Source organism: Pongo abelii, chromosome 6 (genome assembly GCF_028885655.2).
Source record: "Pongo abelii isolate AG06213 chromosome 6, NHGRI_mPonAbe1-v2.0_pri, whole genome shotgun sequence".
NCBI classification, from domain to species: Eukaryota; Metazoa; Chordata; class Mammalia; order Primates; family Hominidae; genus Pongo; species Pongo abelii.
The window spans coordinates 46,550,293-46,569,894 of record NC_071991.2 but is presented as its reverse complement, the minus strand read 5'-3'; the positions used below and the strand labels follow the sequence as shown (position 1 = coordinate 46,569,894).

At 40.7% G+C, this 19,602-nt stretch overlaps 1 protein-coding gene across 7 annotated transcripts in view; it reads right to left on the bottom strand.

The window, feature by feature from the left end:
* Positions 1–9,922: 9,922 nt before the first annotated feature.
* Positions 9,923–19,602, bottom strand: part of AMPH (amphiphysin) — a 249,394-nt gene continuing 239,714 nt past the window's right edge. For all 7 annotated transcript variants that reach the window (XM_054559278.2, XM_054559280.2, XM_054559279.2 and 4 more), the window contains 3 exons: positions 17,964–18,233; positions 16,033–16,134; positions 9,923–11,145 (listed from right to left, as the gene is read on the bottom strand). In XM_054559278.2, coding sequence (XP_054415253.1) covers positions 11,038–11,145; positions 16,033–16,134; positions 17,964–18,233 — 480 coding nt within the window. In that variant the 3' untranslated portion in view covers positions 9,923–11,037. The remainder of the gene's footprint in view (positions 11,146–16,032; positions 16,135–17,963; positions 18,234–19,602) is intronic.

Genomic DNA, 19,602 nt, shown 5'->3' with positions numbered 1-19,602 from the left:
TCATTTTATATTCATATATATATATAAATATTTTAATATAAATTATATAACATATATACATATATCATATGTGTATAATATTATATATATTTCTTTTTAAGCTATAAAGTATAAGAGACCATGAAGAAAATTTCAGAAAGATTTTAGAAACTCAAGGGTCACTCTCAGATGCCAGTAAGCAAACAACCTAAGATACTGTTGAATAGTATTCATTCAGTTAATTGTTGTGGACCTCAAAAAGTCACAGAAATTTCCTCTAGCACTGTTAAGTAAATAGTTAATGGCCTTTTATTAAAAGACTAATTTTTAAAGTCATAACAGAAATTCTTGATCCATTAAATGATAGCAAATACCCTTTGAGTGTCAAACATTGTGTATATTTATTCTTTTCTTGCAAGCAGAAAGTAGGTGATACTTATCCCCATTTTTCAGATGAAATTGAAGCTTACAGAGGTTAAATAACTCCTCAAGGTCACCTAGCTAATAAAGAGCACACCAAGAATTTGAACCAAACAGACCAGTCTCTAGAGCCTGTGCTGTAAGGGAACTGCTTGGCTGTTTATGATTCAGGGATTAATTTCTGTCTTCATGAAGCAGCTGCATTTTGATACAAAATATATTTCCTGTTTGTTTTCAACTCCCAGCTTCATGCTTTAAGAGTGTTCCGACTGCATTTAGTTATTTGTACTAACCTCTAGCACCCCCTCCTGGCCATTCGAGGTATATCATACATGTTATATTCCCCCAATATTTGACCCCAATAAGTGGAGTCTATTAACAGCAAAGACTTAGTATAATGAATGGAAAGGGCCCCAAATGCAAGGCAGGTTCCAACTGCACACCTTATGTGCTTGATAGTTTTAGGCAAGAGACTCCTTCTTGCAGGGTTGTCATTTCTTCCGCCTCAAAATCAGAGGAGTGGGTGATGTTTTTGGTCTCTTCCAGTTCTAATTGTGATTCTGAACTGAATTGATAAACTGGATATTGAAGTAACAGGTGTGGCGAAATGAAAAATGGAAGCTTCCTGTTTTTATTTTGATCCAACAATAATGCATGTTATTTGCTTCCTCTTGACTCAATATTGCTCTAGGAAAATTCGACTCTACATAGACTCCTTAACAAAAACACATTGATTCCTAAAGGTCTTCTGAATGTTTGGATAGCCAATGGCTTTGCAACCCAGCCTGGCCACTACATGAGGCCCATGACTCCAACAAACTTATTTCAGGCCAGTGTAAATGCAGTGTTCAAAAATCCCACCTAAGAAGGATGGGAACACTGAGGTTTGTGTAGGTAACGTGCAGGTGTGTACACAGGTACCCAAGAATGCACACACACATACATGGACACAACTGCAATTGATACAAAAGGCTGAACTGTGCTGATTCTTACAGGTACTTAGTTCTGGCCCAGTCTGGAAAAAAAGAAAAGATCCTTAGTCCATCTAAACATGCATACAAAATAGAATTCCCACCATACTTCGATGTTATCTATTTATAATTTTCAATGTTTTAATGTTTTGTGGTCTTAAAAATTAAAAGGATTATTATCAATGTAGCTAATGTGCCTTGAGTCTGAAGGACATGGTAACTGCCTGTGGTTTGGAAAATGTTTTGGCTAAAAGACAAGTTCTCCTCCCTCCTCTCATTTTTATATCACAGAGCTGCATCGGGGCTTGGATCAATGCCTGAATCCAGTGTTCCTGAGTGCACAGCATCTTTGCTCTGGGTGAGCTTTGACCATCCTGGGGAAGAAGGCTGCTGCAGGGGTGGGACAAAGCCAAGACCAATGCCCAGCAGCCAAGGCCAGCCAGATGGCTCTGTGCTGGCAGCCAGCATACACGGATTTTACCTGAAGGAAAATGTCACGTTTTCCACAGACAACTGAAGAAGAAGAGCTCTTTGGATTACCCTAATCGTGATTTACTCATTGGAACCACTGTCTTGGATTGTCCAAAATTAAGTCTCAAAGCTTAAATATGAGGCTTCAAGGAGTTATCCTGAAATCAGTGCTTGATATCGTCTTGTTTTTTGCTTGTTTTTTAAAACCTTAATTCTCATAGTTTTCTGTCATATTTCTCAGTGCCTGGTACATTGTCACCATTAATCCATGCCAGTTATGTATAGTTTTGCATGTTTGTTTTTTATTTTACTCTTTTCTCTCCTTCGTTCCCTATTCCTGTTCTCCCACAGGTGCCCAGTCTAATGTATTTGATATCTGTCCTTAGAGCCTCCGTATCTGTGAAGACTAGAGTCATGCACCTCATCACATTTCAGTAAGATGGGCCACATGTACCACAGTCCCATAAGATGATAGAGGTGCAGAAAAATTCCTGTCACCTAGTGACGTCGTAGCCATCATAACATCACAACACATGACTGTCATTTGTGGTGACCCTGGTGTAAACAAACCTACTGTACTGCCAGTTGTATAAAAGTCTAGCACATCCAGTTATGCACAGTACATACTTGAAAATGATAATAAATGACCATGTTACTGGTTTATGTAATTACTATATTATACTTTTTATCATTATTTTAGAGTGTACAACTTAAAAAAAAAAAGTTAACTGTAAAACAGCCTCAGGCAGGCCCTTCAGTAGGAATTCCAGAAGAAGGCACTGTTGTCCTAGGAGATGACAGCTCCGTGTGTGTTACTGCCCCTGATGAACCTCTATGGGTACAGGATGTGGAGCTGGACCACAGTGATATTGAAGATCTCAACCCTGTAGGTCTAGGTTAATGTGTGGCTGTGTCTTGGTTTTTAGCAAAAATGTTTTAAAAGTAAAAATGTTAAAAATAGCAAACAGTTTATAGAATAAGGATATAAAGAAAATATTTTGTACAGCTGTATAATGTGTTTTTTGTTGTTGTTTTTCTTTTTTTTTTTTTTTGAGACAGAGTCTCGCTCTGTCGCCCAGCTGGAGTGCAGTGGTGTGATCTCGGCTCACTGCAACCTCTGCCTTCTGGGTTCAAGCGACTCTTCTGCTTCAGCCTCCTGAGTGGCTGGGACTACTGGCATGTGCCACCACACCTGGCTAATTTTTGTATTTTTCGTGGAGACAGGGTTTCACCATCTTGGCCAGGCTGGTCTTGAACTCCTGACCTCGTGATCCAACCCATCCATTTTGGCCTCCCAAAATGGTGGGGTTACAGGCATGAACCACAGTGCCTGGCCTGTTTGTGTTTTAAGCTAAGTGTTATTAGGAATCAAAAAGTTAAAAAATAAAAGTTGCTGAAGTAAAGTTACAGTCAGCAAAAGCTAATTTATTAGTGAAGAAAGAAATGTATGTTTTGATCAATTTAGTGTAGCCTAAGTGTCCAGTGTTTATAGTCTACAGGAGTGTACAGGAACGTCCTAGGTCTTCACATCCTCTCACCACTCACTCATTGACTCACTCACCCAGAGAAGCTTCCAGACCTGCAAGCTCCATTCATGGTAAGTTCCCTGTACAGGTGTTACAGTACTTAAACTCTTATATCCTATTTTTACTGTAGGTTGTCTCTGTCTAGATATATTTGGATACACAAATACTTATCAATGTGTTACAGTTGCCTGTAGCACTCAGTACAGTAACATGCTGCACAGCTTTGTAACCTAGAAGCAACAGGCTACACCATATAGCCTCTGTGTAGCAGGCTGTGCCATCTGGGTTTGTGTTCTACAACGTTGCATTCTACAATGTTCCCACAAGGATGAAATCACCTAAGGACACATTTCTCAGAATGCTTCCTCGTTGTCAAGCAATGCATGACTGTATATAGAATTGTTCATAAATACTGTGTTTTTCATCCATGTAAATGGCGTGCCATTTCTACCTATCCACGTCTGCTCACCAGCTCATGCCCTTCGTTCATGCTCCTTTCCATCCATCCATTCCCCTAAACATGGGCATGTTGCTATCAGCAGGGAGCTGTGATGGACCCCTCACAAGGTCCTCTTATTCCTCGTGTAAGCCTTTCCCTGGGAATGTCCTCCCAGCATTGCTGGTCAGGGAGAACACACACTCACATCTTCCCTAAATGCTACCAGTGCTATGGTGTTATCAGGAACTTTATTTATTTTTTGCCAATATGATACCTATCAAGCTACCCCATCTCTACTAAAAATACAAAATTAGGCCTTTAGTAGAAACTCCGTCTCTAGTAAAAATACAAAAATTAGCTGCACATGGTGCCGCGCACCTGTAATACCAGCTACTTGGTGGCTGAGGCAGGAGAATTGCTTGAACCCAAGAGGCAGAAGCTGCAGTGAGCCAAGATCGCACCACTGCACTCTAGCCTGGGCAACAGAGAACCTGTCTTAAAAACAAAAACAAAAAAAACGGCACAGCTCTGATTATTAGGAAGCTGAGGTCCTTTTTTATACTTAGTATTCACTGAAGTGTGAATTACCCTTTCATGTCCTCTAAACATACCAACAAGAAGGCTGGAGTTAGAACTTATGTTAGAGCCAGCCTGCCTGGGGCACAGCCTGGCCCTGCCGTTTATTGACCGTGTGACCTTGAGCAAGCTTCCTCATGTAACTCTATCTTAGCTTCCCTGCCTGTAATAGGTAAAAACAGCAACTACCTCATAGATTTGTAAAGATTAAATAAAATAATACATACAGTGCCTGGCAAATGACAGTCAACGAATGTTATTATTATTTTAACTATTGCCATATTATAAATATAAATAAATATAAATGATATAAACAAATTATAATAATAGTAATTATTCATTTCGTCTTGACTTGAATGAGTTCCTTGTGTATTTTAGACATTTATCCTTTGTGAATTTGGGATGGTATAAATATCTTAGGCAAGTCTATTATCTGTCTACCAACTATCTCAAATATCTTTTCATTAAATATAAATTCTTAATTTTGGAGTCAAGCTCTTTTTTTTTTTTGCCCATATACTTTGGGTGTTTCCAAGTCCCATTTAAGAAAACTTTCCCCTCTCCAATATCACAGACGTATTTTGCATTTTCTTCTCACACTCAGTTTCAAATTTTATTCCATGCTGATCCTGAGATTAGGGTTTCTGGACTTCCCTGAACTAATCGTTCAATCAGCCTCTTGTTCATTCACTCAGCACACGAGTACACAAGATCCAGGAGTGAATAGAGCATGCAGAGAAGGTTGGAGACAGTGTGCCACTTGGTGGGGGAAATGAAGGGCTAGGGAGTATCATATTTACTCTAAATATGGAAAGAATGTAGAAGGATGAGAGGACAGGGGGATTTTGAGGATACAGGGCTCGAACTATGCCTGGGGGATGGGATTAGAGGCCAACAGGAGAGGGGAAGGCATCCCAGTAGAGGGGTTTTGCAACACGGCAAGAAAGGTATACAGCTGAGGGGGAGAAGGCGGGTGGGGTGCTGAGGAGACGCCTCTGAAGCAGGCAGTGGATGAATACTGGGGAAGAGGTGAAGTTCAGCTCTGAAGACCAAGCAGAGGCTCTTGGATCTGGTATGACATGCAGCAGATATTCATCATTTGTGTGTGTGTTTCTGAGAGGGAGAGGCAAGGAGGGAGTGGGGACCTGTTGGGTACTTAAAATGGGTGGGCCGTAGGGTACGACGAAGACAGTAAGTCAGGTGACAAGGGAGACAACAAGGATCCAATTTGTCTTCTCTGGCAGTGTGAAGAACAGAACCCCGACTAGATTAAAGTGCAAGGTTGTATGTTTTGCAGGGAAATCATAGCAGGTGCCCAAAATCTGGAAAATAATGCACAAAGGAAGCTCCCAAGTCTTCAGGCCCAAGATTCTGAAGAACGGAGGAGCCCCTCAGTGACACACCATGGAGGGGTTTGGAAGGAAGTCCCTCAAGCGCGAAGTCTAAATCTTATGAATGCGGTCCCCATGTACAGTAACTGACACTTAGCTGGTGCTTGATATATTTTAATGAACAAATGAACATGTGGACTTGGAAGCAATAATTGGACACTCCAAAGGCAACATTCCTTGGACAACTGGAACACAAATTGAAGGACAGATCGCTATTGCCCCACCCCACTTCCAGCACCCACAGGAAGGAGGAAAAAAAAATTAGGAACAGTAACAGAGAAGGAACAACCAGAGAGGTAAGAAAACAAGGAAAGTTCGTATCTTAGAATCTTGGGGGAGAATTGGAAGTTTGGTGGCATCTCCAAATGCCACAGACAGCACTTTGTGATCACTGGTAGGTTTTTGGAGAGCAGAGCATAATGACACAGAGTTTAATATTTACTGGTGGGAGAGGGTATAGGGTATCAGCCATGTGGCAAGGTGCTTATGGACAAGGCACTCCTGGGCTGGACTGGTTTTACAGGGCATCAGAGTGCAGCAGGAACAGTTTCTGGAGTGTTAACTACAGATGCATCCTGTGTAGGGTGCTGCGGGGAGGGAAATAAGCATGCAATTCTGACCCAACCCTCAAGAATCAGACAACCTGAGTGTTTGATCTGAGATCAGGGGGCACTGGGAATTAACTGGATTTTAGGAAACAAAGATAAAATTTAGATTTATTTGGAAAGAGCTTCAAGGTACCTACTTGGCCTTCCTCTCAATTTGCATAGATGTAAGGGTTGTGTCTCAAATATCTTTTAAGTGGAAAAAGTCACTATTTGCTGCTGTTTGTTAAGTGATCCTTAAAAGGTATTACCAATGAGTCACAAAATATTTGGATGGAATATTAAGCTTATTCAAGCATAGTTTATTTGGCTTTATGAACAATTTATCAACCCCCTACTGTGTGCCTTGAAGAACGCTGCCCGTGGACATCCAGGTGGTCTCCTCCTGGTGATTCAGGACAGGATCATCATCAAACAGGGATGCACCTGCAGGGCTCAAAGATGAACAGAACCACCTGGATCTCCATTTTCTAAGTCTTCCAAGAGAATATTGGCCATTGTCTTCTCTGTGCGGTTACCTAATGTCCAATTCCACTTACTGAAGTCCTAGGAAGAAGTCACCCCAGGAAGACGGTAGCTACAGCACTGTGTAGAAAAGCTGTGCGATCTGCTCATCTCCAAGTTCTGACACATGTTTATAAGGTTTTCAGTTGAGTTCCAAGTAAAAACCAGAAGGCAGCTGTTAGTTGGTCTCCTTTGAAAAGGGGAGTAGAGTCCTAGCAAGGCCAATCCTTTGGCCAGTCTATTTCTTTGGCCAGTCTATTTCTAAGGCTTCAAGGTGTTCAGCCATGCAATTTGTGTGGAATAAAGCACTGAGCTTCTGCCATCTTTAAACTCATTGATTTCTCGTAACTTTTGTAGTTTCCCAAAGGCATTTTCCTTAATGGGCCATCTGAATGGGCCATGGGGCCATGATGGGATCGTTCCAATGCCCTGATTAAAGGCTTCTTTATGTAAGAAAAGAGGGCTCAGAATTCTAAACGTGCACACTCCACTGGGCAGCCTAAGATGTGATGGATATGGTTTTCTGGCTGACTCCAAAGCCGCCCCAGCTTTGTCAGGAAGAGCAGGCATGGCGGAAGCAATGCAACAGCACGGTGTGGGAACTTTTACCTGTCCCAGGGGCCCTGGCTACCCTGAGATAGTGTTAAAAATTGAAATGGCTGGCCGGGTGCGGTGGCTCACACCTGTAATCCTAGCACTTTGGGAGGCTGAGGCCGATGGATCACTGGGTCAAGAGATCAACACCATCCTGGCCAACATGGTGAAACCCCGTCTCTACTAAAAATACAAAAATTAGCTGGGCATGGTGGCACATGAGATCGAGACCATCCTGGCCAACATGGCGAAACCCCGTCTCTACTAAAAATACAAAAATTAGCTGGGTATGGTGGCACATGCCTGTAGTCCCAGCTATTTGGGAGGCTGAGGCAGGAGAATTGCTTGAACCCGGGAGGCAGAGGTTGCAGTAAGCTGAGATCATTCTACTGCACTCCAGTCTGGCGACAGAGCGAGACTCTGTCTCAAAAAAAAAAAAAAAAAAAAAAATCAAATTGCCGGGCAATTTTACTTTGCAATTATATACATCACACAGGTTTAAATGAGTGACTGTCATATTGGTAGGAATGCCAGGTAGGTGTATGTTTAATAAGAACTACTGGCTTTCTTTCCAAACACGTTCTGACTCATAACTATTTGAAGGTCTGCATGCCATTGGGTTTCTAAGAAGAATCTTAAATCATGGAGAGGAAGCTCAGAAAGGACCAAGGCCTGACTGGGCGCAGTGGCTCACGCCTGTAATCCCAGCACTTTGGGAGGCCAAGGCGGGCAGATCATGAGGTCGGGAGATTGAGACCATCCTGGCTAACACAGTGAAACCCCATCTCTACTAAAAAATACAAAAAAATTAGCCAGGCGTGGTGGCGGGCACCTCTAGTCCCAGCTACTTGGGAGGCTGAGGCAGGAGAATGGCGTGAACCCAGGAGGCAGAGCTTGCAGTGAGCCGCGATCATGCCACTGCACTCCAGCCTGGGCAACAGAGCAAGACTCCGTTTAAAAAAAAAAAAAAAGAAAAGAAAAAGAAAGGACCAAGGCCTGGTTCAAGGCCATTTGGGATACAATACAAACTTGCCATTATACGACTGGGTGATGTGCCTAGGATGGGTTGGTGGTGTGAGAACTTGAACAGAATAACTGAGAAAGAGATGTGGAAAGAACTTCACACTAGTAACCCCAGAAAGTCCTAGAAAGTAACATTCTTTAGAAAATCCACTGAAATGGAAAACAATGTTCACGCCACATTCAAGGACATTTCTGGGGAATGCCACCACCACATGCCCATCCCCTCCATCTCCTTCGTTTTCAATGCATTAGGAATTCTTGGATTTTGGCAATTCCTGAAACAAACAAACAAAAAATCTGATAACTCTTATTTAGTGTAAAAAAAATCCAAAGGCATTTTAAAAAACAGGACTAAATAGCTAATTAAAATCATGTCATTTCAGAAGAACTTGTTACATTCATCTAGGAACATTCACCTAGGGCTACAGTTATCTGGGCCATGTCCTGGCAAACTGTACACTGTGAGCAGCCACTGTGGGCAGGAGGGTGAAAGGAATTTAAGAATAATTCATCACATCTTCTGCTCCAGGAGATGTGGCAAGCCAATTATCTTTGCAGAACATTAGGTGCATTTTATTATTAGAGCTAATTTTTCAGTCTTGGCTTTTAACATCCTGTGTGTACTCTACCGTCAGGAGTGGCTTTCTATTATGAATCTTACATTGCTGCATTCCACTTGCTGAATTATCAGTCATGCTCCTGGGCAGCGACATTTGCTTTTCTTGCACTAGAATAGCATTCATGATGACCCAGCTTCTCTGTAAATTAGCCCCTGGAAAAATCTTGGCTCAATAACAGTTATTTCCCTATTCACACTTAAAACAACAACGTCAGTAATAAGCCAGGAAGATTCAAACCATGAATCAGGAATACATCCTAAATCTAAAAGTCTAATAATATACATTCTTGACCAGCCTACGTTGTATAAAGAATTGTATTAGCAGAAAAGAGTCCAAATCAACTAAAAGCATTTGCGTTAAGAATTCTCTTCTGGAAATGATGGCCAAGTGAATTCACTTTTCTATTCCATCTAATCTAATTTTTATGTACCTACGAACATAAACATGCCAGAAAGAAAAGTGACCAGAAAATGAAGCTGGTGTGAGAAGAAATTGCTGATTATGAAGGTCGTAAGATTATCAGTGATTCACGGACTGGGAGTCCACAGCCGGCACCTTTAAGGGCTCTCCGTTGGCAGCTGTTATTGGTGCTGCAGTAATTGCTGGATGTCAGGGAACACCGAGTGACCAGCAATGACTGGAATGAAGGAAGTGGGGAGGTGAGGTGGGGGCGTGGAGTGCAACCTAGTGGAAGAACGAGCATATTTCTGCACAAATAACAACTCCAATACCAACTGTTTCAAGCAGAGTATCCAACTGGAACAAAATTTCCAAAATAAAAAAAAAAGACTCATCAAAAGGAATTAGGGTAATCGTTGGAGATTACCGAAGGTTTATTTGGAATGACACAGCACTGAAAACATAATTGTTACAGATGATTTGTGGATACAGCATACACCATCTATTTTACTTTAGAACAATCTGTGAAGATGAGTTGCATAAATAGAAAGAGGTGGAAATATAGAGGAGCTGTTTTTATAGCGTTCTTTTGGGGGTGGATGAATATGCCCCATCTTTCTACCCAATCTCATAAAGGCAAAAGAGAAGACTACTTAGCTGCCCATCCCAACTAGTCTACCTCCAGCCACAGCGGCTGGACAGCTAGATAAATCAGGCCCTGCCTTCTCTGAGGGGGCCTCAGTGTAGTCGTGCTATCTGTCATCTCATCCTGAAAACTGCACAGTACAAACACAGATACTGTTGACTGTTTTGGCAATGGGATGGCTGGTTTTGCCATGAGGCAAAACTGCAATTGTAATGCCAGACAGAATAAGAGCAATGCATGTATCAATGACACTTGAGAGGCAAAGAGCTACAATGGAAAGGAAAGAAAGCAACTATGTATATGTAGCCTTCTGCATACACATAGATCCAGGAGTCATGGGAACTAGCTTGCGTGACTGTGTGTCCATATATATATAGATGTGTTGGAAAAGAACATTGAGAACTTTTGCAGCAGTTTAGTTTTAAACATAGTAAACCTGAAAGGGAGCGAGAGCATGTGCTCACACCTGGGCAGGGGAATAAGATAATCTTGTACTACAGGATAATTCATCACATCTTCTGCAGGGCAGCCACTCAGTACGATACACCTGATGCAGAGAAATTAAAGTCTGATCTGGAGAAAGCTACTTTAGAATTGGTGGGAGGGCATCAAGTACAAGAGTCTCCACAGCTTGGACAAAGCACAAACAAACCTGTTATTGACAACATGGGAATGACTGAGGATTTTTTCCTTAATTTACTTTTTTTCCTCTTACTTTTTTTTGCACACATGCTCCATTGATACATCTTCCCAAGGTTTGTCTGGCATCAGTCTGTAAATCATTAAGAGCATAATAGCAAAAGTGAACTCTTCAGGTTTTCATGAAGGTTTAAAAACCCCATAACTGAGCTCCTTCTTGCAGTACTTGTTGCCCTAATCCAAGCGTCGGGTGAAGTTCTCTGGAAAGAGGCCTTTGTAGGTGGCAAGGTCTCTGTACTGAAGCCAGTCTGATTCCTTCACTCCCACCAGCCAGCCTGCATCCTGAAAAACAATGACAGGACTTTCAGGGTCCAGCAAACTACTGGAAAATCCACACTGCCACAATTAATTAATAATGTGTTACATTAGTGTTGTGGTTCTGAACCAGGATGTCACATTACAGGTAAAGTGCTGTGCCGTGATCAGTGGGAAGGCCTATCCCAAGTAAGTTGTTAGTTAAAAAAAAAAAAAACAAACAAAAAAGAAAAAGAAGGAATAAACATTTGCAATGACTTATTGACTATATAAAGTATAGTTAATTGATGATTAATATTAACATTATGACTGTACAAAGCATAGTTAATTGATATTAACTGGATTATAATATGAGTTCTTAAAGACGAGAAAAGGATTACAACTACAACCAGTGCAAAGACAGGAATACCATGTGAAAGCATTTCATGCACAAGAGCATGACCTGTTCTGGGGTCACAGTATAAAAAAGGTTTGAGGTTCCTTGGGTTAGAATGGAATACTGATGAGGCCATGGAATATCTTATATATCATCCCAAGCCACTTGCTTATAAGAAAGAACTCTGACCCCCAGCTCATATCCTATAACCCCAATAAACGACCTATGTAGGGCTCATTAAATACTAAAAGCTAGATGTGTGTTGCCTTATATTACTATTTTTGTTTTAATAATACCTAATTTTTCAAGTTTATATAAACTACAAAGCAGTTGGATGTCATGGCATTCTTGCTGGAAGCACTCCTATATCCTTTATAAATTATTCCTCATAAACATTTGTCTGTCATATAGAAGTGCCATCACAAAAATGAAACAGTTTGCCCCAGAAAGGGTAAAGAACCCATCCATGTATGGTCATGCAGAATGGGAGACGATACTTAAAAATGAGAAACAGAGGCTGTGGTCTGCCCTTGGCTTCCTGAAGATAAGCAGAGTCTAGCTGGAAAAGCTGTGTTGAAAGGAACAGTGGGAAACGAGACCACAGGAAGTGCAAGGAGTGGGAAATGACTATCTTTATTATGTTAACCAGTGCAGAAAGGAAATTCCAGTTCAGATGAGGGATGGCCAGGTTTAGTCTAAACCAACCCCCAACATAGTTCAAGTACATCAGATAAAATGAGGCCTCAAAAATTAAATGAAGAAGCTGAATTCATTCCCTTTTGATATAATCTGAGACTATAAATTGATGCTGCCACGTAGACAAGAAATATAAGTATTTAGACAGCCCAATTTTTGAAGGCAGGAAAAAAACCGCTGAGGAAAAAAATGACTCAATAAAATAACTGATAATATCCTAGCTGATGAGGAAAAGTGCCCTCTTTAAAATTATGATGTCATATATGTGAAGGACAAAGCTATACTTAAAATCAAAGATGATAGCTAAATATTTTCTGAACCTCTAGAAAGCATATAAAAGGTCATTTTTCCCCCACGAGTGTCTATATTTGACTTTATTTACAGTGAGTGAAAAATCTAATGGAGCCAAGTAGAGTTAAGGACTTAAAAATTGTTTCAATAAAGAAAACAAGTAAAGGACTACACAAACCCACAATCAAGATATATTCCAACACATATATTCTGAAAGACAACTTGTAAAGAATATTAGCCAACATCAATCTTTAGCTGAGGAAAATATAAAAAATTAAATATTAACTGCTTAAAATATGTGGTAGAAAAGGATTTCCTGTCTTGGTAATGGCAGAATAGCTTGTATTAGACAACTCCTCTGGAGAGAATAATTAAAAACATTGGAATAACTATATATCTCTAAATATCTATATATACATATATGCAACTATTTATATAAACAAACAACTCTTGGTTAAACAATACATAAAGTATAAATTTATATATAATGGGATGGGTATAAATAATGGGTAAAACTATTTGAAGATGCTGGAAATGACCAAAAGGAGGCAGAAATTAGAAAGTATTTGATGCTTGAAAGTAGAGAACTGCAAGGGGTGAGATCTATGCTGATACAGCTTTTCCCCTGAGGATTATCATCACTCAGTGTGATGTGGGGCATTCAGAGCATAGAGTGTAAGGCTGCCAGAGAAGCTGTACACTCAGGGGGGGTTATCTTGAAAAGAAAGGAATCACTGGGGGATGGGTATCCTAATGTATGTGGATAAACTGCCTTGAAATCCTGGGCTGACCCCCAAGCTGTGCATGCATAAAGGGTACATACCCACCCTAACAAAGTATAAAACCAACTCCCATCAATTCAAGGGAATTATCCAGTAATTTATATGTCTGCTAAAACAAAAATAAGCAATTTTCAGATATAGAAAACAGAGTCAGACTCTTTACCACTTATGGTCTACTTACTATGTCTAGCATCAATTAAAAATTATTAGACATAGAAAAACAGGAAAATATGTCCCAAAGATTAAAAAGCAAACAATAGAAATATGCTCTGAGATGGCCCAGCTGTTGGAATTAGCAGTAAGAAATTTAAGGCAGCTATTAAAAATTTGTTCAAGTATATAAATTGAGAGACAGTAATAATGAAAGACTATAAGTGGGAAATCTCAGCCAAGAAATGGAAACCATATGAAAGAACAATATGGAAATGAAGAATTCTAAGAGTCTAATATCTGAGGAGAAAAAGTCACTGGATAAATTTAACTACGAACTCAAAGTAGCAGAGGAAACAGTCACAGTACTTGAAGGCAGATCAATAGAAGTTATCCAACCGGACTACCAGAGAGAAATAGTGAAAGAAAAAGAACAGCATCTTAGCCATCAAGAAGTCCAATATAAGTATAATTAGAAACCCAGAAAAAAAGAACACAGAGAATAATTCAGAAAAAAAATTAAAAAGCAAACGTAGTGAAAATCATTAGGTTACAAGTCTAAGGAGCTCAGCGATTTTCAAGTATGAAGACCACAAAAAAAAAAAAAAAAAAAACCTACCCAAGCACAATATATTCAAACTGATGAAAATCAAAGATACAGAGAAATTTATTAAAAGTAGTCAGGGAAAGTCACTTTGCATACAGAGAAGCAATATTAAACAAATGACAGCTGATTTCTAATTATAAACAATAGAGACCAGAAAACAATGAAACATGTTTAAAGAGTTGAAAGGAAAAAAAATCAACTCAGATTTCTATCTTAGTGAAAGTATTGTTAAAAATTAAGAAGAATAAAGACATTTTCAGACAAACAGAAGCCAAGAATATTTGCTGCCAGCAGACTAGCACTACAGAAATAGCTAAAGGAAGTTCTTTAAGCAGAAAGGAAATTAAGACCAGATGGCAACTTGGACTTAAGGAAAGAATGAAGACCTGGAAATGGTAAACATGGTGGTAAACATAAAAGACTACCTTTTTTTCCTTTTATTTCTTTACACAATAACTTCTGGTTAATGCAGACAAAAATCCCATTATAAATAGGATTTTTAATATCTTTGAGATGTATGATGCTGACACCTTTTCTTTGTATTGGTAATTTATGCTTTGTGACTTTTCTTTCTTGAGTCTTTCTAAGGTTTTAACAATTTTGTTAATCCTCTCAAAAACCTACTTTTGGCTTCATCAATTTTATCTGTTACAGTCCTTTATTGCATTCATTTGTGAACTTATTTTTATTATTTTCTTCCTTCTATGCATTTTTCTATTTAATTTCTATTTAATGATCATTATGAAATTTTTTTTTAACTCACACTATGATTTATTTGACCCATGGGTTATTTAGAAGTGTATTTTAAAATTTTTAAATCTTTGGGGGCTTTTAAAAATATATTATTGTTATTAATTTTTTGTTTTTTGAGACGGGGTCTTGCTCTGTTACCTAGGCTGGAGTGCAGTGGTGTGATCATGGCTCACTGCAGCCTCGAATTCCTAGGCTCAAGCAATCCCCCCATGTCAGCTTTTTGAGTAGCTAGGACTACAGGTGCCCACCGCTCTACCCAGCTAATTTAAAAAAAAAAAATTTTGTAGAGATGAGGTCTTGCTATGTTGACCAGGCTGGTCTGGAACTCCTGGCCTCGAGTGATCCTCCTGCCTTGGCCTCCAAAGTCCTGGGATTACAGACATGAGCCACCCTGCCCAGCAGATTATTGTTATATAAATTTCCAATCTATTTTATTGTGGTAGAGACTGTTTGACCCAGCACCTGATGTATCTTGGTAAGTGCATTGTCAAAAGAAAGAACAAAATGTTGAACATATTAAGTCTTAACCTCAAAGGCAGTGATGCTTGAATTTATTTTTTAAGGGGAGAGCTCATAAATCTCTTTGAGAATAGTATGGAAGTTAGAGTTTTTCTCTCCAGAAAAATATGTTTACAGATGCATTTACTTGTTTTGCATACCATTTCAAGGGTTCACATATTTTATGAATGAGAACAAGATGGGAGTTCTCAGTACCTTACATCAGACCACTCTTTTAGGAAGTGATATTTTTAAAGAATCTCTTTAAGTTGAGGTATAATTTAAATACTGTATAATGCAGAGATGGTTAGGTATATAGTTCAATGAGTTTTGACAAATACATGCAGACAACTCTCTGAAGATATAAAGCATTTCCATCACTCCAGAGGGTTCCCCAGGTTCTTTCCTAATCAATATCCACACACCCAGAGGCAACCACTTTTGAAGGCGTCTTTTAGTTCACATTAATAGTGTCTGCATTTCCTGAAGACAGGTGTTACAGAGACAACATTCCCAGAAAGTGGTTACATGATAAGAAACGGTCAACTGTTTGTATTATATAAAAAAAGAATGTAACAGCATCCCAAAAGGGTGTCCTAGAAACCTGGTTAATGATCTATGCTGTCACAAGCCCTTAAGCCCTTTTTAGATGGCTTGTAGCATCTCAGAAAATAGAAACATCTTTAGGAAGTGATTGTGTCCAACAGACCCTCAGAAAAAAATCAATGTAGCCCAAAGCATCTTCCAGTCTTTTCTTTTACCTGATCAGCTTCTGAATCTGAGGGGACCACCAGCACCACATCACCCCTTTGTAAGGTAAGTTCATCGGAATTTGCTGCCTCAAAATCATGCAGTGTTTCCACCTGCAGAAGATAAGAATACATAAAAATCAATTTCCCAGCCAGATTATAAGCAGACACTCTTACAAGCACTCTCCAAGCTGGATGAAAAGAGGAAGATATTTGCCATATCCCAAGGAAGAAGAATGCCTCTAAAGCCAGAAGGGAAGTCCTATTCTCTGATATGAGGCCATTCATATGTATATTTATTAATAGTAATGCAATGCCCTCTACAACAGGGAAAAGCACTATATTAATCAAATTTTAATTCATCTTATTTTTGTTAGAGATTTGCATTTTATTATCACTGATGCTTTATTACTGTTTGTTGTTTAACTGGAACCAAAAATGTCTAAATCTCCTCTAACCCCAGCTTCTGTCAAATAATAATCAGGAAAACCACCACTTGCAGGTTATATAGTAATTACTACTAAATAAAACTCTGTGATCAATTTCTGTGTAAATATATTTCCTTACTTCCCTATCCTACCTTATATACAATGGCAACCAGTTTCTTTTCCTTTCCCATTTTGAAAAAGATTTCCTTAAAATTTTATTATAGAAAAATATTTTAAAGCAGAAGAAACAACATAATGAACCCCCATGCGTCTGTCACCCAGTCTGAATCACTCTATTGTCATGGCTGATTTTATTTTTCCCACCTTTCCCTCAACTCCACCCCTGAGAGTAAACATTGGCTTTTAAAGTGTGTATTTTGCCATTGAGCATATTCATAGAATCACAAACTTGTCAGAGCTGGAAATGGATTATGTTATCCCCAAATTAATTTTTCTGATGGGAAAACTGATACCCAGAGAGAGGGTCTATATGGGGTGCCTTAGGTTATTCTACAGTTAGTGAGGAGGCCAGAATGGGCCCAGCAAGCACCGGTCGTGCTTGGCACAAGGCTTCTTGGACTGCTTGTGCTCCAGTTAAAACAGAACCTTAAAACAGAACCTGGCAGGAAACAACCCCCTATCTACAGGTTTAGCTTTTTCTCCAAATTAATTTATTCATAAATCCATTATAGCCACCCCTGTCCCCACAAGAGGTAGCAAGGTAGTAGTTACTTTCTAATGGAGAGAGACAAAGACAGAGAGAGAGAGAGAAAGAGAGAGAGAATGATACGACATTTTACACTTTAGAAGAAAAAGAGCTGATTTTTAAATGTAAAATCAAATTTAAAAACTTAAAATTCCTTTTCAGATTCTATTAGGAAATATCTGAGACAGGAAACACTTGGGTTAAGCCAGTGTTTTTAGGTATTTACTAAGTTTTTTTGGTAAGAACCCTTTGGTTTATGAAGGCTCTAAGTAGCCTGTCTGAGCAAAACCTTCTTCCCATTAACTTAGCCGCCTTTTTTTTTCTGCCTTTTGGTGCAAGTTCATTCATATATGAATCCATTAATTTACAAAATATTTATGGGCTCCCTACTCTGTGTCATGCACCCTACAAGGTGCCAGAGTTGACTGAAGGATTGCTGCCCGACCCCCAGGGGATATAGCCCAGTCAGGAGCTCTTGGTGATTCCAAGGCTTGGTCTGAGCCAGGCTCCACAGATTCACAGGCACCTGAGGGAGTAGAGAGGAGGGAGGGCTGGAAGAGACTCTCCCATTCATTATCCAGGGGCATACTGTTTGCCCTGTGGTGAACTTCCCTTTAATTGTTCTTTGTTAAAACATGAAAATCTATTACTGTAGTCCTGGCTTGTCCAAGTGATGTTGTGGTGAAGGGAAAGCAGTTCAGAGAAATAATAATTGCAAAAAGTAAAAGTAAAAACTGGAAAACCAAAGGCTTGAGCAAAAGGGACTCAAAGCAAAAAAAGGATAAATGAGACTTAAAAAATAAGAATACCTTGTAGAGAAAGCCAGGAGGCAATTCCTGAGAGGCCTCCCTTGCAGATGCTAGCTGGTCAGCAGCTCCCATGGCTGGTGCAGAATGCGTGGGCTGAGGGTCCTGGATAGGCTTCTGCTCCGTAGCCAGCTCCGGCGTCTCGCTGGTGGGGCCTGGAGGAGCCGCATCCTCGGTGGTCTCCTTGGGCTCTGCACCTATAGTTATTTCGTTTTCTCCTTCCCCTTCATGGTTGGAAGCAGGCTCTATGACCACCGAAGGGATGACCTTCTCCTGGGGGAAGAAAAACCGTGGCGGTGCCCAGCAGGGCCTGGAAAACAGAACCTCCTTGTCCTGCACAACCTGCCTCAGCCCCCAGCCCAAAGCTGGGGCTGCCATTTCCATAATTCCCCACTAGCCAGACTCAGGTCTGGGCCTTCTGCTGTGCCACACAGCCTCCTTCTGTTTCTCCTGAGGCCTAAACCCTTAGTGGAATTAATTTCTGGATCCTTGAATAGCCAGGCAGTTTGGTAAGCATGAAGTTTCGGTGGGAATTGGGAGGAGGGATAGGGGATGGGAGACTGAGTCTTGAAGGGTGAGGGAGGCCATCCTGAGAGGGATTGCAGGAGGAGTCAATGCAGGCCAGCCTGGTTCTTTTTTTTTTGAGACGGAGTCTTGCTCTGTCACCCAGGCTGGAGTGCAATGGCGCGATCTCGGCTCACTGCAAGCTCCACCTCCCGGGTTCACGCCATTCTCCTGCCTCAGCCTCCCGAGTAGCTGGGACTACAGGCACCCACCACCACACCCGGCTAATTTTTGTATTTTTCGTAGAGACGGGGTTTCACCGTGTGAGCCAGGATGGTCTCGATCTCCTGACCTCGTGATTCGCCCACCTCGGCCTCCCAAAGTGCTGGGATTACAGGCGTGAGCCACCGCGCCCAGCCCCGCAGGCCAGCCTGGTTCTTGTCCCAAGGAGCCGTAACTCTTGCGGCTGGCAGTTCACCTCCTGTGAGCCCCTTCCTCCCCTCCCCCAGTCCCAAGAGGCCCCCAGTGCCTGAACCATGCTTGCTGATGAAGATCCAGCCCGGGTTTGGAGATCACCCACCAGTCCTTCGCTTGTGATTATCATTCCAGCCCCGCATTGCTGTGGCTGCTGGAGGGACCACACCTCCCACAATCCACTCCAAGTACTCTAGTGTCTGAACCAAAGGATTAGGACCACCCTTTCGTTTGTTTAACAAAGATAAGCATGGAGGGGAGTTTCGTCAGCAGAACAGGAGTCCTTCTATATTCCCTCTGCTATCAGCAGACTAGACCACTAACATTCGTCAACTTGGAGAGATAATACCGTCTTTCCATGAGTACAACAATATACACAAAAACACTCTGGGCACTGTGATGAGAAAATCTAAGGGGAAAAAGGAATATTCTTTTAAGTTCCTTCTCCCATAACAGTGTTATCTGCCTCAGCCCCCAGCCCAAAAAGGGATAATGAAAGGGATAATTCAGTTTCAAGTTTTAAGTAACCCTGGAGAAATTTTTGAAAATTTATTGGGAGTAAAATCATCAGGAGAAAACAATGCATACCATTAAGCCCCCTCTTAACGTTGCCTTCTAGAATACAGAAGAACCAGACAGTGGAGGCAGGCCCTGGGGTTGGAGG